This window comes from Coptis chinensis, chromosome 9, assembly GCF_015680905.1.
Source record: "Coptis chinensis isolate HL-2020 chromosome 9, ASM1568090v1, whole genome shotgun sequence".
Lineage (NCBI taxonomy): Eukaryota > Viridiplantae > Streptophyta > Magnoliopsida > Ranunculales > Ranunculaceae > Coptis > Coptis chinensis.
In genome coordinates, this window is record NC_141464.1 from 81,233,037 (window position 1) to 81,255,420 (window position 22,384).

The 22,384-nt window shown below is 36.0% G+C and overlaps 3 protein-coding genes and 1 pseudogene across 7 annotated transcripts in view; 1 reads left to right on the forward strand and 3 right to left on the reverse strand.

Annotated features, from left to right (window-relative positions):
* The first annotated feature begins 2,177 nt into the window (after positions 1–2,177).
* Positions 2,178–22,384, forward strand: part of LOC147478615 (U3 small nucleolar ribonucleoprotein IMP3-like) — a 29,998-nt gene continuing 9,791 nt past the window's right edge. The window contains exon 1 of the mRNA XM_086581847.1: positions 2,178–2,371. Coding sequence (XP_086437973.1) covers positions 2,238–2,371 — 134 coding nt within the window. The 5' untranslated portion in view covers positions 2,178–2,237. The remainder of the gene's footprint in view (positions 2,372–22,384) is intronic.
* Positions 5,385–9,919, reverse strand: LOC147478616 (F-box protein At3g07870-like). 3 transcript variants are annotated; one of them, XM_086584750.1, is made up of 8 exons: positions 9,808–9,919; positions 7,249–8,462; positions 6,967–7,165; positions 6,824–6,874; positions 6,475–6,544; positions 6,287–6,324; positions 5,807–5,905; positions 5,385–5,711 (listed from the first exon to the last, which is right to left on the reverse strand). In XM_086584750.1, exons 2-7 carry the CDS (start codon positions 8,435–8,437, stop codon positions 5,839–5,841), a joined length of 1,614 nt encoding a protein of 537 aa, XP_086440876.1. In that variant the 5' UTR covers positions 8,438–8,462; positions 9,808–9,919; the 3' UTR covers positions 5,385–5,711; positions 5,807–5,838. The 3 variants fall into 3 exon arrangements, with proteins under 3 accessions (XP_086440876.1, XP_086440874.1, XP_086440875.1); XM_086584748.1 differs by having other exon boundaries at positions 6,824–6,889; XM_086584749.1 differs by lacking the exon at positions 9,808–9,919 and having other exon boundaries at positions 6,824–6,889; positions 7,249–9,781.
* Positions 11,858–14,346, reverse strand: LOC147478617 (putative magnesium transporter NIPA4). 2 transcript variants are annotated; one of them, XM_086583163.1, is made up of 7 exons: positions 14,205–14,346; positions 13,971–14,127; positions 13,718–13,845; positions 13,491–13,628; positions 13,188–13,280; positions 12,098–12,203; positions 11,858–12,001 (listed from the first exon to the last, which is right to left on the reverse strand). In XM_086583163.1, exons 2-7 carry the CDS (start codon positions 13,987–13,989, stop codon positions 11,907–11,909), a joined length of 579 nt encoding a protein of 192 aa, XP_086439289.1. In that variant the 5' UTR covers positions 13,990–14,127; positions 14,205–14,346; the 3' UTR covers positions 11,858–11,906. The 2 variants fall into 2 exon arrangements, with proteins under 2 accessions (XP_086439289.1, XP_086439288.1); XM_086583162.1 differs by having other exon boundaries at positions 13,967–14,127.
* On the reverse strand, positions 14,205–18,975 carry LOC147478618 (DDB1- and CUL4-associated factor homolog 1-like; annotated as a pseudogene). The gene is made up of 10 exons (XR_015208283.1): positions 18,843–18,975; positions 17,971–18,051; positions 17,720–17,843; positions 17,437–17,615; positions 16,472–17,353; positions 16,271–16,368; positions 15,768–16,191; positions 15,092–15,693; positions 14,650–14,999; positions 14,205–14,295 (listed from the first exon to the last, which is right to left on the reverse strand). The product of XR_015208283.1 is annotated as a DDB1- and CUL4-associated factor homolog 1-like (transcript).

Below are 22,384 nucleotides of genomic sequence, written 5' to 3' on the forward strand. Positions count from 1 at the left end.
AATGCCCTAATGATTTGGAGTTTGTTTGCGTGTTAAGATAAGATATGTCCCTAGAACCCCTCATACAAACTCAACATGAAATTAGTTGGTTCGGATTGGAAAAAAAAATATGGATCAACATATAATTAGAGTTGTAAAATCCTAATGGTACCTATTGGCACCTACGTAGAGCCTAGATGAAGGTGTAATTTTACACCCCCCATTAGAAATGCCCTTACAAACAAATGTGGAGAATAACTATTATATACTATAAGGTAAAAAACAACCTTTATGCATTACACGTAATATGCGAAATCATAAACAACAAGAAGAACAAAATAGTGCAACTTTTAACACGATAATATACAGATAAACCAGTCTTAAAATATGCCAAAAGTAAAAGAAGGAAAAATCAAGAGATTGGAAATTTGATTATTAGTGAACTAGTCGTATTAATTAAGGATATTTTTAAATATTTCTTGGTAAAATCCTGTTTTAGCTCCGCCTAATTAGGAATTTGAGATTGTTTAGCCAATAAATGAGTGACAATTTTAAGATGGAATAGGAAGCCATTCACAGTTTAGATATTCCTTCTCATTTTGTAGATAAAACGTCCAGGATTATCAAAGAAAAATCTATAAATAAAATTAAGAAATGTCATGTTTTCCATTTTGGCACAGGCCCATTCAATCTCAGAGCCGCCCATAACTGTTGGACGTGGGCCTAATCAATGACCTTTCACTAGGTAAAAAAGGTAAATAACAGATTTCTTGAAAGCAAGGATGGCTTCATTTTACTCAAGAAAATGGGTCTAACCCAATCTAGACCATGGGCTTTTAAAAGCCCTCAAAACTAGCCTAGGGTTTTTTCTTTAAGTATTAAACAGTTATAAAAAAAAATAATACATCTGCAATAGAGTTATTGAATTGAGAGAAGAAGGAAGTAGTAATAGTAATAATGAGAGAGTTAAAGGGGCACGAGAAGAAGTTAATAAAGAAAGTTGATTTCTTGCAATGGAAAAGAGAAGGTGGGCACAGAGAAGCTAATATTATGCGTCGTTACCATATCACTGCTAGAGATGATTACAAGAAGTAAGTTTTTTTTTTTTTTAACTCAAAAAAATCAAAAAATTTCAAACTTGTCAAATGTAATTAATAATTTATAAAATTTGGCTAATTGTAGACTATTCATTTTCACCAATTTTGATACTATATTTGGCAAGTTTAGAATTTTTTTATTTTTTTGATTATTTGTAACAATATTTAGAATAATTAGGAAATCACATATACAAAAAATTAGCTTAATCCAATATTTATAAATGCCCTAATGATTTGGAGTTTGTTTGCGTGTTAAGATAAGATATGTCTCTAGAACCCCTCATACAAACTCAACATGAAATTAGTTGGTTGGATTGAAAAAAAAAAAAAAAAAAATTGATCAACATATAATTAGAGTTGTAAAATCCTAATGGTACTTATTGGCACCTACGTAGAGCCTAGATGAAGGTGTAATTTTACACCCCCCATTAGAAATGCCCTTACAAACAAATGTGGAGAATAACTATTATATACTACAAGGTAAAAAACAACCTTTATGCATTGCACGTAATATGTGAAATCATAAACAACAAGAAGAACAAAATAGTGCAACTTTTAACACGATAATATACAGATAAACCAGTCTTAAAATATGCCAAAAGTAAAAGAAGGAAAAATCAAGAGATTGGAAATTTGATTATTAGTGAACTAGTCGTATTAATTAAGGATATTTTTAAATATTTCTTGGTAAAATCTTGTTTTAGCTCTGCCTAATTAGGAATTTGAGATTGTTTAGCCAATAAATGAGTGACAATTTTAAGATGGAATAGGAAGCCATTCACAGTTTAGATATTCCTTCTCATTTTGTAGATAAAACGTCCAGGATTATCAAAGAAAAATCTATAAATAAAATTAAGAAATGTCATGTTTTCCATTTTGGCACAGGCCCATTCAATCTCAGAGCCGCCCATAACTGTTGACGTGGACGAATCTGCAGCCTTTCACTAGGTAAAAAAGGTAAATAACAGATTTCTTGAAAGCAAGGATGGCTTCATTTTACTCAAGAAAATGGGTCTAACCCAATCTAGACCATGGGCTTTTAAAAGCCCTCAAAACTAGCCTAGGGTTTTTTCTTTAAGTATTAAACAGTTATCAAAAAAAAATAATACATCTGCAATAGAGTTATTGTATTGAGAGAAGAAGGAAGTAGTAATAGTAATAATGAGAGAGTTAAAGGGGCACGAGAAGAAGTTACTAAAGAAAGTTGATTTCTTGCAATGGAAAAGAGAAGGTGGGCACAGAGAAGCTAATATTATGCGTCGTTACCATATCACTGCTAGAGATGATTACAAGAAGTAAGTTTTTTTTTTTTTTTTTTTAACTCAAAAAAATCAAAAAAAATTCAAACTTGTCAAATGTAATTAATAATTTATAAAATTTGGCTAATTGTAGACTGTTCATTTTCACCAATTTTGATACTATATTTGGCAAGTTTAGAATTTTTTTATTTTTTTGATTATTTGTAACAATATTTAGAATAATTAGGAAATCACATATACAAAAAATTAGCTTAATCCAATATTTATAAATGCCCTAATGATTTGGAGTTTGTTTGCGTGTTAAGATAAGATATGTCCCTAGAACCCCTCATACAAACTCAACATGAAATTAGTTGGTTCGGATTGGAAAAAAAAAAAAAAAAATGGATCAACATATAATTAGAGTTGTAAAATCCTAATGGTACTTATTGGCACCTACGTAGAGCCTAGATGAAGGTGTAATTTTACACCCCCCATTAGAAATGCCCTTACAAACAAATGTGGAGAATAACTATTATATACTACAAGGTAAAAAACAACCTTTATGCATTGCACGTAATATGCGAAATCATAAACAACAAGAAGAACAAAATAGTGCAACTTTTAACACGATAATATACAGATAAACCAGTCTTAAAATATGTTAAAAGTAAAAGAAGGAAAAATCAAGAGATTGGAAATTTGATTATTAGTGAACTAGTCGTATTAATTAAGGATATTTTTAAATATTTCTTGGTAAAATCCTGTTTTAGCTCCGCCTAATTAGGAATTTGAGATTGTTTAGCCAATAAATGAGTGACAATTTTAAGATGGAATAGGAAGTCATTCACAGTTTAGATATTCCTTCTCATTTTGTAGATAAAACGTCCAGGATTATCAAAGAAAAATCTATAAATAAAATTAAGAAATGTCATGTTTTCCATTTTGGCACAGGCCCATTCAATCTCAGAGCAGCCCATAAATTGTTGATGTGGGCCTAATCAGCACCTTTCACTAGGTAAAAAAAGGTAAAATAACAGATTTCTTGAAAGCAAGGATGGCTTCATTTTACTCAAGAAAATGGGTCTAACCCAATCTAGACCATGGGCTTTTAAAAGCCCTCAAAACTAGCCTAGGGTTTTTTCTTTAAGTATTAAACAGTTATCAAAAAAAAAAATAATACATCTGCAATAGAGTTATTGAATTGAGAGAAGAAGGAAGTAGTAATAGTAATAATGAGAGAGTTAAAGGGGCACAAGAAGAAGTTACTAAAGAAAGTTGATTTCTTGCAATGGAAAAGAGAAGGTGGGCACAGAGAAGCTAATATTATGCGTCGTTACCATATCAATCGCTAGAGATGATTACAGTTTTTTTTTTTTTTTTTTAACTCAAAAAAATCAAAAAAAATTCAAACTTGTCAAATGTAATTAATAATTTATAAAATTTGGCTAATTGTAGACTGTTCATTTTCACCAATTTTTATACTATATTTGGCAAGTTTAGAATTTTTTTATTTTTTGATTATTTGTAACAATATTTAGAATAATTAGGAAATCACATATACAAAAATTAGCTTAATCCAATATTTATAAATGCCCTAATGATTTGGAGTTTGTTTGCGTGTTAAGATAAGATATGTCCCTAGAACCCCTCATACAATAAAATAGGGCTTGTTTTAATTGTAATATGGAAAATATAGATAATTATTTAATTTAAATGACATTAGAAAAGTGTTTCTAAATTATTAATAAAAAAAGAAATCTTATCTATATCTTAATATTAAAACTCCCACAAGGGGTATTTTTCTAGCTCTCTTAAAATTCCACATCATCAATTTCTATGAAAAATTTTAGCACTTTTAATTAATACGGGAATCTTTCTCTTATTATAATAGAAATTTCTCTCCTATAGAAAAAGAAAAATTTAACACTTCTAATTAAAACGGGAATCATTCTCCTATTAGAAACGAAAATCACACTTTTAAATTAAAACGAGATCTCTTTCCTAATTAAATAACGGGGTTTTTAAAACTTAATTAAACCAATTTGTTAGGAAATTAAAACGGGTTAGCGAGAAAAAAAAATAGGAATCACGATTTGTTAGAAAATTTATATATGTATAGTTATGATTGTTAAGCAAAATTTTAAAAAATAATCAAATGCATGTATGCACGGGTCTACTTTTTTTAGTCTTAATATTAAAGCTCTCACAAGGAATATTTTTCGAACTCTATTAAAATTTCACGTCATCTCCTATTAAAACGGGAAATTCTCTCCTATTATAATGAAAATTCTTCTCATATTAAAATAAATTCTATCACTTCTAATTAAAGCGGGAATTCTTGTCCTATTAAAATGAAAATTTCTCCCATATTGAAAATTAAGGAAAAATCTAGCGTATCTAATTAAAATGGAAATTATTCTCATATTAAAACTGGATCTCTCTCCCAATTGAAAAAAAAATGGGTTTTTAAAACTTAATTAAAACTTAATTTAAAACAATTTGTTATAAAAATAAAATAGGTTAGCAACTAAAACGGTAGTCCCAATATTAAAAAAAAATCTAAATATTTTCAAAATAGCCAATGCATATGCACGGGCCTAAAAGCTAGTTCAAAGTATATTAATAAAAATAGAGTTTATTCTAAATTTAGTGATGAAGGTGTTTCTCAGTTAAGTAAATAAAGAGATTTTAAATTTCCTACGATAGTGATAAGGGTATTCCGGAAGTGTAGATATATGAGCACTTCTTCAGTGCGCAGGTCGTAAGGTGCGCAGGTCGTTTGGGCCTTTGGATTCAGTACTTCTGCCTCGCAATACACACGCACCCCCGGATGAGTGGCCGAGATGTGATGGCGCACCATACATCTCGCGCACTGAAGATTTAGCCGTAGATATATATGGTTTTCGTGGTCCCTATTATAAAACAACATGCTGGCACGTGCCACCGGACTAGGTATGATTTAAGTGAGGAGCTTGGGAGAAATTTTACACACTTGCACTATCGTACTGGGCCTCATTGATGCTGGGTTGAAATAGTACAAACAACCCCAACCCAAAACAAAAGCAACTAACCACAAACCCAAGATAATATCAAATTAGGTTACCAACATTTTTCCAACATAAACTAATTAACCACCATCCAACAACAACCAGTCATCCTTTACAGCAAGTAATTAATCAGGTTCACGTCTAGTTATTTCCAACTTAGAAATATCATTTCATTCATTAAAAACACACTATGCATTAGTGTCTTCATAATATACTTAACACCAAACATGCAGCAGAGACAACCACCACTCGAAAGTAAAGCCCAAAGAAATTGCCAAGCCTGGAAGACGGTAGAATTTCCATGAGAGCTCCATCAATAACAAGAACCAAATTCACCTGACAGATTCCTGTCCAACCAAAGCAGCAGCATCGTCACATTTATCTATAGACTCACTCTCTACCAACTGAAACTTGGAGAAAACTTAACGAACAGAAAGTTTACCTGTTTATAGACACCAAGTACGACTACTTCGTCTACTTGGGTCTAGGAGAAGGGGAGCTACTGCTGCCACTGTAGCTGCTGCTTCTTCCTCTCCCAGGCCTACACAATTAAAGTTGTATTAGAAATAAAAGATGAAAACACATGAATTGAAAAACAAAACGAGATAGTCCAGCATTTAAAAATAATGCATGCCTAGATATTTTGTATCATGCTGTTAACAATTTCTTTAATTATCAAATTTTTTGAATTACTAATTTAAGCATTTCCCTCATGCTCAACCTGCTTTATATATTCCCCAAAAATCATGCTTGGCTGCAATTTTGTTAGGCTCAAGTCATGCCACACCTGAGAGGTTGTATTGATATTGATAGTCCCACAATTGGAGTTCAAAGCCTAGACGATATACATTGAGTTCCTGGGGCAGCTCTACTGGATATTACAGTCCAGTTAGCAAGAATGAGTTACTAAATAAGATTTTACCTTTTGGGGCTTCGACTCTTTGGAATCCTTCTACCAACCTGTGATACACAGAAAAATTAGACACCAAAAGATGCACACTCATCCAAAATATATTCAACAGTATAGCATATCCAAAAGAAACGTTAAAATACTATACACATTTTGATGGGAATAAAAACTTTTGATAAGCTGTGGAAAATAAATCGGACCTTGCGAGGAGGACTGGGTGATCCCGAGTTCGAAGAGGACCTTCCATGCCGTTGAACTGTTGCCTTACCTCTGTAGTAGACACAGAGAAATGATAATTACTTTACAGAACTGGTGCCTTCCACTCAAAATATATATCCATCAGTTAGCAACATTTACTTTACAGAAATTAATCTTATTATATATTAATGTCAATTCAATGAAGCTGCTACGAGATGTTTATTTTCATTAGGAATATAGTGACTGCTGTTCTGACTGCACTTAAAAAGAAGAGGTTCCATATCCATAGCAGAAGTGAGTACATAACTCGAAATATGATAAAATGGACTTTAGTCACTCAGCAAAGCTTACCGACGCCTCAGAGGAAGAGGAGAGCGTGCACGAACTGGACTACCACGAATTCTACGGGGAGAAGTCCTACCATAAACAAAATTGTTAGATGTTTTTCAAATATTCAACTGAGAACAAAATCAGATATGCAAAAAGATGAGAACCTTTCAGGTGATCTATTCTGCCGTGGAGGGGATGGAGAGCGTCTTCTAATTGGAGACCCAGGTGAACGGCGACGAATAGGGGAACCCATACGTCTCTGTGAAGGAGAATCCCCACGTCTGCTAAAGTAAATGTTGCTAACTGATGAAACAGGTGACCTCCTTCGTGGTGATGAAACAGTAACTTCATCACCACGAAGGGCTGATGGTACATAGAAATGATAAATCAGTCCAATGTTTAACACAAAATTTAGAATGAGAGAGAGAGAGATAGTAACTTCATACCTTGTTTGCTGTAACTAATGATGTCATGGGGTGAAATGAGGCTCCCAGTAAAAGTTATCCAATAGTCCGGAAAATTTGCTGGAAAATCTTCAAATGGCTCATCCTTAGAATTTAATAGATCAATGGTGTTACAACGCAGGGCTACTGGATCAAAGTAAAAACCGAGACCACCAACCAAAAAGAACTGCCCGTTCTGCAGAAGATTGACTTCATATCTCCTATGGCCAGGAAGGCCATTCCACGCAAATGTAAACTTGAAAGTATAGTTTTTCACCCATGAATTAGAATCTCCGTAGTCCATCATTACCCACAGCTCTTCGGAATCAATCAATACAGCAAGGCATTCACCCAACGTCATCAGACCAAACTCAGATCGTCGTTTTCTTCTCTGGTAAGCAGGAGGCGTTTCCATTATACCAAACTTCTCTTTAATTAAGTCAAAAGCAAGGATGGTATCACAACGATCTAATATGTCTTTCTTCATGTTGAACAAAGCTTCCCAATGGAGGAATCCCTTTAAAAGCGTAGAGCCATTCATCTTACGAACATAAGGAATATCTGCCAAAATCTCTCTCCAGACATCAGAACCAAGAGTGAGAACTTGTACAACATTCACATTTTGGGAAGGCGTGGGCAGTATTCGGAGTAGTTTGTACTCATTATTAAGAGCATTGAAACCAAATCCAGAACCAATAGGTAAGATATCTATCTTAGGAGACACCAGGGGCATAATATAATCTCTGGTTATGGGATTACAAATGTAGTAGGGCACAGGACTGTAAAATTCACGCATAGGGGCAAAACAAATCAACCCATTTACTGTACCTACAACTTGAAAATACGGACGATGAAGTGGAAACTCCAATGTACTATCTTTTAAAGCAGTTTTGTGTGTAGCGGAGACCGTGAAGTTTTTTGAGAACTCTTTTAGTTTATACTTGTATGTTTTTGCTGATTTTTGAAAATTAGAAACACATCCCGTTTCCAATAGGTAACAATCACTTGGATCAGCTCGACACAAGCATAATGAACGATTCTTATCAAAATAAAGTTTTGTGAAAGTGGGGTTCAGAAAAAACCTATTCCAAACCTTTGAAACCAATCTCACACAAGAAAAGGTCTCAAGAGGCAAACGAAGAAATATATCTAAACTGATTTCAATGGGCAACCCTGGGAGTATATCTGCCATAGTGAAGGCTTGAAAAGCTGCAGATCTGATTAAAATGAACAATAAATAAATAAGTGAAGTAATATAGACCAAACCATGCACATACTAAGCCATATTTTACTCCATGAAAAGTAAAATTTGAAGATCTAAGCATGTATCTAGAACAGAATTATCTAGTTACAAACTTTACAACCCAGAACAGATTTCATATATATAGAATAGAAGCAACATATTAGGGCCAGATGGCACAAGAATTTGTCTAGCAGGAACCAAAAGTTACAAATAGATCAGGCCACTTAAAGACAAGATTCCTGTCATCATATTTGCTCTTCCAATATACACCTTTCAATCCAAGGAAAAAAAAATATTTGCTCTTCCTGTCATCTCTGTTATGCAACGTTTATGCTTGTTATGGAGATATCATAATAAAATAACAGTCAAATGCAGAAAAGGCAGCGTCGATAAAAACAGAGATGCATATTCTGATCCAAATCTCATTTCATTTATATACCACCGTTATGATTTATATATATATTTTAGGACATTCTCATATTTACAAGTTCCCATCATATTAGCACAAGAACATCCAAACTTCCAGCTGAACAAAGTTATGAAATAGTTTTTGAAAATAGAATCTATTCCTCACAAGTCTTGTCCAACATATAAATTTGTGTAACTTTGTATTATAAGTCCTACAACAGAAGAAAGTTGTACACATACTGCACTTGTGAATCTCTCATCCTAGTGGCTAGACATTAGTAGACATGGAAAGAAACTATTACCTCTTTAACTACATCTACAGATGATAAACAGTATATATACTCATAGATCGATCAGCAGTCAAAATGAGGTTATAACAACAATTTTAATTTTCACAACCAATCAATCAAATAAGCCAAAAAAAACCCTGTTACAAGTAATGAAACAAACAACCAAGAAAGAAAACCCCACCAAAATAACCACCCAATAGAAGATCTAAACCAGTAATAGAAGATCCAACATGTAGCAAGTTTCACAAAACAAAAACGAAAACGAACAGTCAAAAACCTCCATGAAAAGTAAAACCAGTGAAGTAATATAGATCAAACCATGCACATAAATAAGCCATAATAATAATAATAACAAAACAGTGTTTCATCACAAAAACAAAAAGGCATAGATTCGATTTGAACCTAAACTATACTACAAAGTACAAACAACCGATATATATATATATGAAGGTAATGAAACCGATTCAACATGCTTTGACGAGTATTTGAAAGAAAATAGAGAGATAACAGTGATAGTTCAACAAAACAACTTCCAAACCATAGTTTTTGCATGCAAAGAGGTAATGTGAACACAAACAGAGGTTCAAACACAGAAAAAGGCTAGAACAGAGAGAAGCTCACCAAGCTTCACAGAGAAGCTACTACGAAAAGAAAAGAAGAAGGAAAATGTGAGTTGAGTGAGTGAGAAGAATAGGAGAGTAAAAAAGTGGACAAATGAGGACTGAAAGCTTTCATTTTGGTTAATAGTGATAGTATATTTCCTTTGCCTGCAAGCTAAAAGGTGGATAGAGACCATTGGGTACTTAATCAGGCTGCCACGCGTACGTCAATCAACGGTTCCTATCCACTCTCTTCTTTGTCTTAATTTTTTCTTGTTATTCAACAACTTTTATCTCCCCCACGAATGAGACAAAAAAAGTCGCCACTACAAGTTACCTCCACCCTAAACCTGCTTGGAGCCCAAGAAATTTGACCAAGACCTTTATACCCTCTTAAATTTCTATCCTTTGATTCCTTTTGCTAGAGAGCCACGGTCCTTTGATATATGAAACAAAATAATTATGTCAGGGTAAAATAAAAATGAAAAGACTGTTCTCTTTCTCAGTTAAACTTTTTGGAACTTTAACAATAGTCTCATTTTCTCGTCTATTAAAATTCAACATCCATTTATTTTTGAGAAAGAACATGGTAACCAATAATTCAATTCATTTTTTGTGTCAAACTTCAAAATTCTGCACAACCATGGGTCCTTGGGAAAGGTATAACATCCCTTCTTCTTTTGTCTATTCCTGTTGCGAACTGCACAAGCCTTTCAAAGCCCAACCAAAAGCCCGCATATCCATTTTTTGCTTCGGAGCACCCATTAATAAGATTACCAAGCTCTGGACATGTGGGAAAATGAGAGTTCAACTGTGTGACTAGACAGCTAACTATTGGGATTTGCAGGTCCAAGTTTTGCAAAAATCAAACTCCATTTTTATCCTAGATGTTGTTACTAGATAGATGCAAAGAGAATCAACTTTAAAAGAAAAAAACGGTTTTTCTATCTACCTATGACCTATCAATGCCACAATGTACTATAATCAAATTCATCTTCCAATATACATTTTCCTACAACCTTATATGCAGTTGAAGTCGTCAACTTTATCTAACAGTAATCCAATTGCCGGATGACACTAAGTCGCACATTCTATTCGCTGCCTTGTCCTTGTCGACGACCTCCTCCTTTCACACCTAAGCCTTGAGAAAGGTATTTTGCTTGGAGTTGCCTTTTTCCTAGAGTCTGGTCCGTCGGAATCATAATCTAATCCAACATCTAAGACGCTCGCTGGTGAGCAAGCAGCAACTTCACTGTTAGACTTCTTACCAGTACGTTATGAAGGGATGGCTAAGTAATTCTTGAGTAGTATACCTCATTACCTCCTCTTTGGGTCCCTTTGCAAGTCCAATCCATCCTTGGAAAGTTTGGTTGGAAAAGGAGGAACTTCATTGCTGGATGCAATCTTCAAAATTGACGCCATCCAAGGCGGTCTTCCTGATGGGGCTTGATGTTTTTCCATTCAATGACTAAAATATCTTTGAGGCTGACAAACTGATGATGGAATGTAAAACAAAAAATTGATTTTCTTCAACATGTTCGAGCACTCAATTAAGTTGGGACTGGATACAACTATACTAGCAGACGAGACTCTAGACAGAAAGAACTTAAATGTCCAGGAAGTGTGTTCAAATTTATTTTTTTCTTTCGGTACACTTACATATATGTATATAAGATCCAGAACAATGGTACACTTACAACACAAACACTCAAAAGCATTCTTTCCAATAAGACTCTTCCTTGTATCTGAAAAAATCCTCCGATAATTATGAATCATGTGTATAACAAACTTTAGGTCAGATCCGAAAGAGATCCAACCTAGGCAAAATGTAAGACTAACATATTGTATTATAACCAACAAGCCCCAAAAGAATATCTGCAGTGTGTCATGGAGGATGAGCAGATACTGGGAAATGGAGGCTGCTGAAACTGTTGCTCACTCTGATAAAAAAAAGGGGCCTCCCAGCATTTTCATTCTATTTGATTTCAAAAAGGGGTACAGAGGGGTCAGTCAAGTACATGATAAAATACATGTTGACACAGCAAGGAGGCCTCCTGCCCCCACCTCATCCCCAATCAAAGGTGGCTGAAGAAGGAATGGGGTGACTCCATAAAAACATCACTATGATCTCAAGGATTCCTGGCACCTAAGAGGAATTCCTTCTGAAGTAAAGTCATCCTCTTCATCTATGTGCTTAGGGATGCGACCAGGCATACCTGTACAAGAATGTGCTCACGACATGATGAATTCGAATTTTCTCCATAATTGAAAAGTAATGCAGAATGCATGTAAGAAATCCAAAACAATCATACCATCTGCCATGTTGTTTGTTTTGTGTAAAAGAAATGTCCCAGACAGGATTGTAAGAAAACCACACATCTCGGTGACAATCTGAGTTGCATTTTGTCGATCCCAGTCCTGAAGAAAAAAGTTGTAAAAATGCTAATACAAAACAAAGAATAACATTTACATGCAAAGGGAAGTTGGAGATGACCACAATATCAAAACTTTGAGATGGTGGTTGCAAGTTGCTACAAGATGGCATGACATGTGGTCAACCCCGCAGTGGGGTTTCTTTTTCAAAAATCTCATCTATATACTCCTTAGCTGCAAAAACAATCCCATGTCTTCATCTTGCTCTCTAGATGCGTGTATCAGTATTACACTGTAGATAAGATTACACTAGTTCTGCATTTCGATAGGTTATGAACTTCTGATCAGGTGAACTCTGAGCTGCATTTCGATAGGTTATGAACTTCCTAATACTGTTGTAGGTGACTTTGAGTGTGAAGTTTCCTCTCAAAGATGCAGTCCAGCAATAATTTCTCGTGCTATAGCTTAAGCTAACCATCTAATCTAAGCAGTAGCATCTCAACTCAAGGAATAGCTTTTCCCTAAAGAGGAAAGAGCAGCTATGACCCCATGACGTGTACGTGTCGGATAAACCAAATCTTCATTGAATTCTAAACGGTTCTCTTCCACTATTCATAGTAAAAAATAGTCAAGTTTCCCTGAAAACTGAGTGTGAATCTTATTCATCGGTAAATATAGACTATAGACCATGTGCTCATACTTATTTCCTTTTATTATATTTTTCAGTAATAGCTAATACACCATGTAATCATAATTTTGAACTAAAAAAATCCACCAACATGCCAATCAAGTGTACATCTTCCAGTGTTAGTCTCAATCTGCTCATCTGTTGTCACTTTGGGGCATAAGCATGACAACTAACACTTTGGAGGTCCCACTACCTAGTACCTATCACCAAAGAACTCAATCTACCAATCCTTAATCCTTGTTTTCCCCTTATTGTCAGGTAAAGTGCAGCCAGTAAGCAGAAATAAAAAGAAAGTTGCATTTGTTCATCAAAGTGTGAAATTAGTATTTAAACAAGCTTACCTTAAACATGATCACACTGGCCAAAATGGTCAACATTGTAAACATCACATAGTATATAGGTGATACAACAGCTGTGTTGAATGTGTCAAGGGCCTGCAAATTAAAATGAGGAATCAAACACACTTCCAGCCCAATCACTCAAGAAAATGATGAAGAAGAATTGTATATTTTTGTACATATATGGATAAGTATCAGACAATGCAAAAGCGATCACACTCCAGTATTAGGTCAACCAACAAAAATGCATGCAAGATTACACTTGCATAAAGAAAAACACCTGAAAGGAGGGAAAATTGTGAATACCTTGTTTAAATAGTTCATCTGTGTAAGCACGCAAGTCAAAACGACTAGGCCGAATACCCACGTCTGGGGAAATATTAACTGATTCGTTCCAGAAAATGTCAATTTCAAAGCAATTCCAAGCGCTTTAACACTCATGACCTGTCAGAGATACTAGCAATTATAATTTTGCAATTTGCACAAGAAAATAAGAGTCACAAAAATAAACATTTTACTTACAAAGTACCTACCGATAAAGAACCTACTAGTGAACAGACCCCAACATACACCATTATATGAGTCTGTCCATAATGTGGTATAACACGGACAATAAGTATAAAAACAGCTACAATCACCAGAGCAGCATACAGGAGGAAACCTGTATGAAGACAAGCTTGATACATTAGTACTGAATGACCTGATCAAAGAAATAACTGTAAAGTAGTGCCACGATCTCACGACAAGTCGACAACCATATATGATAGACCAAATGGAATCACCTGCCTCTGTAGCAAGGTCCCATACTTCTGCCACAGATTCAATCATTTGTTCTTGAGGAGCATGTAAAACAATTGTAGTTGACCCTACTACACAAAGAACACAACCAAGAACACCGAAGATGTGTAGCCTCTCCCTTAAGATGATATGTGCAAGTACAGCACTGCAAGATAAGATCGAATTAGAAGATGGTATTATAGAACTAAAGTTGCATTACAGCGTTGGACTTTGATTAGGTGCCTGATGATGATGCTCAGTGCACCAAGAGGTGTGACCAAAATAGCTGGCGCAAATGCATAAGCAGCAAAGTTGGCAATTTCACCAACAACCACTGCAAAGTATGACGTTAAGCGTTAGTACATGCATTTTTTTAATATCACGCAGACAACTATTAACTTATGCTTAATAGCTGATAGATATCGACCATAAAACTGCTGAAAAGTTACTTCGCACTTAGTAGAATATATATAATGTAAAGTTCTATATAAAATTTGCAAAGAATAAGTCGCTGAATCTAAGACGAACTAGGGGTGCCTATAACCTTTGTTCAAAGAAAACAAGTCTGGTCACAAGGAACAAAATGACACAGTTTCAGTATGCCCTAGACTTATATATGAGCATTTTTTTTTTCCGTTATAATAAGTTTAAAGTGAAAGCAAAGAGGAGTTTAGGTCAATAAATATACCAGGTATTTTCTGTTTTCTATTGTTCAACACATGATTTAAGGCCTTCCAGACAGATCTAACAGATTTTCTTACAAAACAATCTAAAGATTATTCCCGTCGCAATAACTGGTTAAGAAAAAAGTCAAAAAATAATAAGTAAACAAACTTATGACCATAAATTTCCGCACTTGTATTTCTGTAGCAAACAGAAAAAAAACTGAATAAAGTGATTGTGCTACCTGAGCAAGTTCAAAGATTATATTAGTTAAGTATTGCCACAAAACACATTGACCAGGGAGAGTAACACATCGTACGGACACATAATAGGATATTGCACCAAGTCATGCAAATAGCGCTCAGCAGGTGGGGCCTAAGAGATGAACAAGTCATTCAAACTGACAATGCCAAATAGAAGAATGTGAAAACAAACAGAAGGAAGAAAAAAGCCTCATATAACTATACCTGAGATAATTCCAACAGGATTATATGACCATTACAGCTTAAGAACTTATCTACTGGGCCAACGCGTTCTCACAAAAGCAGGGCCAAGCTTTGGGTCCCGCTGTATTTGAACAAACACGGCGGCCAATAGCCTCAAGTTACTGATGTCAAGAGGCTTATAAGCAGCCCTTGCACTAGAAATATTTCTGGCAATGCTTCGATGAGTTTTATTTGGGCTTAATGGAATCCACAAGCAAGAGAAGATGAGCTCTGAAAAACTGCCTCAATGCAACACAAGTGTGGTAGCGACTTGTTTTCGAAGCTGTCAGTAGCTCTGAAGATGATCTATCATTTGAAGCAATCCAGGATTGGACAAAGCGAGTGTACCAGAATTACCTCCAAATCTCACAGAGGCAGCACCATGTAAGAGAATTAGTACTTTCTCCAAACCCTCCTGAGCGCCGAAAAGCATCAAGAACCGCTTTGAATATTTAAAGCCGCAGCAAAGAATACAGCGCATTCTTTCTGGCTTGATCTTGAGGGCACTGAAGAAGCTGAAGAGCTAACTCAACCACCTGATGGATAACATCAGTAGGAAGAGCACAAACACGTTCCATAATTCCCTGCAAGAACTAGATGAGTAACACATGGTAATAGTCCATGTTAAAGAACTCTAACAAGGTTTTTGTTAACCAACCTGAAGAGATCCAATAGTAAATAAGCACGATGAGAGACCGAAGAAAGTCTCAGCAACTCTTGGCACAGCAAGAAGTTTTTGCATGCCACCACGGTCTACGAATAGAGCAGCAAATTTCCGGTGTGCAGCTAATGCACAAATTAGCTTCAGTACATCAGGCAGAAGTAGCATGCCCTTTGGTATCTCTGTGTTTTTAGAACTCTTTGCTAAGAGTGCGAGACAAACATCCACTCCTTTTTCATGCAAAACGGGGCCAAGAACTTCAACATATTCTCCCAGAATTTCAAGACACTGTATGCAATATTTTTCTCTCAATTGTGCAAGAGATTCATTGTCCAAGAAGAAATTCCCTTCTACCTCCTCTTCTATATCTGCCTCTACAGCTCTTGAGTGTGTTGAATCATCATGAGTGTTACCAGAGGTCCTGCAACACATAGCAGTCAGAATAACATCCATTTTGAAGATGAAGAGAATAAATTAAGTATCAAATGATTTTCACATGCCTTGAGACCTCCGTTGCATTAGCGGCATCGACAACAGTAGATGCGGCTTCCAAAGCAGCCAAAACTGCAGCTTCCTCGTCATTAGTAGTTTTCAATGCCTAATTAGATAGCATATATCAATGACTTTAAGTTTTCACAAAGAAAAAAAAATTAACAACCAAATGAGAATAAAATCTGAAAGGATCTGAACACAGTTCTTACTTCTAAGGCAGCAGTATTGACAAGTTCTGCAGCGGCATCACCAGCCGCTTTAATGGCCTCGCAGGCTTATTGGCTGCCATGGCTTCAGCTTCAGCAGCTCTGGTTGCTTTCTTTACCAAATCAGATATGTCCTTTGTACCAACTTTGCATTCCAGGAAGTGATCATCGTTATCCTCCCTTCCCATGTGAATGGAATCAGCATCATTCTTACTTGATTGCTTTTTGGGATCAGCCGCTCCTCTCATTTCTGTATTTCTTAATACATTCCTTTACCTTATGCTCCGTCCCTGTCCAAATTTTATTCCAGACACTGGTGATGTTAAAGCCCTTTCATTCTCTAAGGCTCCTTCAATACTCCTTCCTTTTCCTCTAAGCCTTGACCATCGGTTTGCTCTGCGCCTTGAAGGATCATCTCGTGTATTCTCATCAGCATCTTCGTCTCTTATGCTTGTCCCATATCTCTCACTAAACTTAGCCTTCCCATCACGTGACTCACGATTATGTCTTATTTCTTCCTCAATCAACTCAACACCATCTTCATCCACCTCACAAATACCTCCACCTTCACTCAAATCATCATCTAATTGTTCCTCCCCATGGACTTGCTTAAGGGAAATCCTTTTATCACGGTCCCTCTCAATGCTACGATCATCTAGTAACACCTCATCGCCTAAGTGAGTAGCATCCAAGGCTTGCCTAAATCTACCCCTATTGTCCTCTCTACCTCTAATGCAAGTAGCACCAGCTGTATTCTTACCCTCTGCTAGATAACTTACTTCTTTCTGGTTTGTGCTTGTCTCCCCAAGAACCCGGGTCCGAAGATAGCGCATAAGCTTGGCTGACAATCCTGATGTCAATACATCTTCCACCACTTGACCACCTCTGAGATCATCAATTGAAAAAAATAAGTTAGAAGAGAGAGTAAACCGGGTATGAGACCAATAAATCCAATTACAAATACCAACCCAGCTAAGCATACAGCCAGAAGTCCAGTGCCATAAGTCTTCAGCATTTCAGAATATGTAGGTTGGTCTCCACAATGCTCATGTTTCTCCTTATATTCATCAACAGCTAACCTCACATTGTCATCCATTACCCACTTTTTAATGTTTTCCACAACGTCGTCTTCAAAGACATGAGGATACTGCATCCCAATTGTGGATCATTGTTAAAACAAAAGTATCCATGATTGTGTCAGAGTAAATCAAACTAAATAAATTATAAGAGCATAGAAATGAATGAGCTTACACTCCAGGTCTGAGAAGTAGTCTTGCAGCAGCTGATTTCACACTAGTTGAGTATCTAGCTTCAGATAAAAAGCTAGATGATATCAACTCAAAGAAATCTTCATTATCCTGAAAGAGACTTGTATCTTAGAACACATAAGAGAATTGTAAAGCTTATTTAGAGATGACGTGGACAGTATCAAGAATTACCAACTGATTAGAGTTTTTTGAAAAAGTAATTAAAATAAAAAGGGATTGCAGTTCATATCTTACTCGGACCAAGTTCCCAGCCTTCCAATGTTATGAGAAGCCCTTCCATTACTGGGAGAGGAATCTCCAGACTCCTCGACATACCTGAATGGTAAGAAAACAGAAAAACAAGGAAACTTTCAAAGGTTAAACCAAGTACGAGCGACTTACCAGATAAAACAAACCTCCAGCTTATTTAACTAAAATTATCAAACTTGAAGATTTTTATTTCACTTTTATCTCTTCTTTAAGAGAGAGGGGAGGGGGATTGATGTCAATTTCAAACATGAAACCGAATATATGCTGTCAAAGGCGTAAGGGCCGCCATGGAAGCCTTGCCCTGTCGCGCCTGGGCAGCACCTTTGACCAAGTCAACATACATTTTGACCCAAAAACTAATGTCTGCTTTAAAGTAACATACATTAAATGTCTACATCTCGAAAACTAAATTTCTTGCAGTTTGTTTATTCTTTTTTATATTTTCTTCTCTTAAGCTTTTTATATTTTTAAGTTGCTTTTAGTTTTAAACGCCTTTCCACCTTGCCAAAGTGCTGCTGGGTAAGTCATGGGAAGACTTTGAAGCAGGCTAAAACACATAGGCATTAATGTGACAAACTACTACCAGTAAACATAAATAATAGAGAATACTGCTAACCAAAAATGGGCATTCTCAAAACTTAATCTTCCAATGCATACTAATAACAACAATCCTATCTCGAGAATTCAAACCTAATCATATTAATACTATAGCACATAATTTTTCAACTATGTTAACTTCAAGAAAAGCCCGTACCAAACAATAAAAAAAAAAAAAAAAAAAATGAAAACTACCTCGATTCTTCAGCCTCAAGCATAGAAGCTAATGCATGAATAAGTTTAGGGCTTGGATCATAAACTCTTGAGCTTTGTTAACCAAAACATCTTCTTCGGTTTCAACTTTCTGTTCTTCTTCTTCTGGTTCTGGTCTTCCCCTTGATTTTCATCTTCTGTTATTATAGCAGCAGCAGTTGAAGAAGAAGCGGGTTCCATTTAAAAAAAAATGAAAAAAATTAGGTTTTGAGTATTTATAATTTTGTACAGATGAAAAAAGAGGGTGTGTGTGAATTAGGAAAAATTTTAATACCTAAAAGTGGTGACTAGAATCATCAGTGACGATTGACACATTTTTTTTGGTCCTTTTGCGTGACCGGTGGGTTTTTAAATTAGTCCCTATTGGTGTCATGGTTTTGGTTGTTAGTCATTAGTTTTTATGTGGAGTAGTAATTAGTCCCTGATATGGGAGGCGATAGTAGCGTTAGCGATAGAGCAAATTCATAACGCATTGGAGACTCCTGGGATCAACTTGTTGAAATTTAGCCTAGCTCGTTAGTAAAAATAATTTGTTAGCGACGAACTATGGGCTCTTAATGGGGCTATCAGAATAAACCAACAATGTCAAGGTCCCATTTCGCAAATGACCAAGGTTTATGGATTGGATGGCTTTCTCGTCACGGAAGTTGACCCATATCATATATCATGTGTTTGACAAGGCACACACTTCTCGGACAAGCTTTAACATCCTTTCGCATGTATGGCCACCAATACCGTGGGTCATTGCTATATGTGGCGAGGACTTAAGCCCGGGAGTGGTGTTCATATAGTCTGAATGAATTCGCCTAGAGGCCTAGTAAATTGTTTTGTTGCGCCCAACAACGGGCGAAGGATAGAGACTTCAGGACTTTTGCCGTGATAAAGTTTTTTAGTCATGAAGATTTTCGAGCATCGTCAAATTTGCATGATGATAGTGTCGGTGAATGCGAGACATTATCGATTATAAGCTTCGTTAGAATCATCTTAAAGCGTAAGTGGTTAATCCGGTGTTGTCATGCGGATTGGCGACTTGATTTTCCCGCGGATAAGTATCGCGATAGAGATGGGGATGCCTTACATCATACTTGGAGGATCGCATGCGTTAATGATAGATGTAAAATTTCATGCAATGAGTTGAGCAAGTCTAAATAAAATCCATTCTATCATTGCGAGCCGCGTATTATCATTCAAATTGGATAGCGACTAAGCTTATAATAACTAATCAGTAACCAAGTAGCGTTATTTGAAGAGTTGTTAAATTATACCACAAATAGCCAGTTTTTGGACTTCGGCCATATTATTTGTCGCGTCAAATCCCAATGTAGAACTTCTCAATTATGTATTCATTCGAACTTCAAGATGACACAAACAAGGCCGGGGCCGGACTTATTATCGAAGCTCGAGTTGTAAATATAGCAAGTAGGCGTATATCCGATAAATATTTCAAGTCGTCACCCAGGGAGGTAATTACAATTAGAGATCGGCGTTTTCCTCATCGAGTAATGCTTTTCGACATAAGAATATCATCAATAAGAAAAATCAGCTATTAAGCGAAACCAAAGTTTGTCTCTGTTTAATTGTATGAGTGTCCGAGACAATGTTGTAAACGCTTTTAAGGTAATTTTTCCATTCTGCGACTCGATCCAGTAGGCTAAAAAAATTTGCGCAATGGATATTCGACAAGTATAAACCCGACTATTCCTTCTTTGAAATAAGCTTTAAGACATCGGCCATTATGAAACAAGGCTAGTGTAATATTTTCAATACAAGAATGCCTCGAGACATATGGCCGGACATTATCCGCGGACAGATGCCTAAGAATCGTCGAGGCAATAACTTGTTGAATAATTTGGCGATCCCGGTGGAACGGTAGCGGGTCGTATGTCGGATGTTGAAAATGAATAGGAGGGAGTAGTTCGATACCGCCGGAGTTGACTTGGAACCGCACATTCGCGATGATCGTCGATAAGTGCATCGAGAACTTAGGCTCGTCGAGCATTCATCATAACTTTTAGAGCGTGATCGCCGGTTTTGTATAAGAACCGCAGACGGCGCCAATTATGTTTCGACCGGATATGATCAAAACATCAAGTGTTGATAAAAGAGGCGAAGAGCATTAGAAAAGTAATTGGAAAAATGATGGTGATCGGGGAATGATGAGACTGTACCTTTGCGGTTTGCCTAAATGTACCCAAATTATCAATGGGATCAAATCTCGAGGAATGTAGTTAATGAATGAAAAATAGTTTGGTATTTATATAGGTAGAGTAGAGAATCCTTGTAGCTCAAGTATTCTGTAGCTTGAGTCATTGTGATAGAATATAACTCTCAACTGATAATTATCTCTTTTGATAAGAAACGAATTTGGACATAAATTATTACATTAGTGGAAAGCCATGTGGCTAAGGTTGACGCCTTAGACACATGAGTTAAAAGGGTTTGTACATCGATTCATGGTATGGCGAATTGGGCTTTAGCCCTGTCGGTAATGAATAAAATGGAGATTCCTACCAATGGGCGTTAAGCCCGTAGGTGGGGTCGAAGAAACAAGCATCACTTTGCTTGGGGTGAATATCGCCACCACTAGACTACTACTCTACTACTGAGTGACTTCAATCTTCAAATTAAAAGCCACCGGTTAAACTTTTAGCCTTCCTTTGTATTAGCCACTTTCTTCAACCTTGGCCACAATTCTTCCATTCTTATCGATCCGTTCAAGTTTGTGACATCCTCACAACTTGTCCACATTGGGCTCCATATTATCTATATTAGAAGGAAACCATTTGATGTTAAAGAAATTAACATGGCATGACATAAAAAATAGAAAAAATAAAAGAATCCTGCGCTGGCGGTCCAAATATCCAATCACGAAGTGCAAATTAAAGCCTCAATATTTGCGGGCTTGAGGATACTTCTGAAACTTATCGACAACCCTACCACCAATAATACTGAAAGTTGCTTCTGAGGCAACGGTTGATATAGGAAGGGACAGAACATCACGAGCCATTAAAGATATATCAGGGTATCGATACTGATTCCCCTTCCAAAAGTGAAGGACATCCAACTCTAATTTTCTATCCAATCTTGGTTCATCCAAGTATAACTCTAATTGACTTTTGTTGTTGTGAGTAGACATTTCTTCATCATCAAATGTGTCAAAATCCTGGATCATAAGATATGATAGGTGGTACATAGTCACAACAATATAAAATTGATAGAAACATATTTAAAGAACTATATAAATGTAGTTTTACCTCCATAACAGTATCAAGGCAATTTGGAGAATGATTTGATGGATTCTTTGAAGTGGTACTGGCAGACTCATTAACATTTTGCATATATTGAGCAAAAAGAGAAGACAATTTAGTAGAAACATCATCTAATTGAGATGAATCTTTACCAAAAAGCCTACTGTAACACCATTTCACAAATTTTAACTTGTATTGAGGATCTAATATCACAGCAATGGCAAGAATCCCAAAATAATCTGACCAGTACTTCTCAAATTTAAGGTTCATTTCAACAGCCATGGACCGTAGAAAATAAAATCACCATCTTTTATAGCTTTGGCCAAAGTGTCTTGCACCAT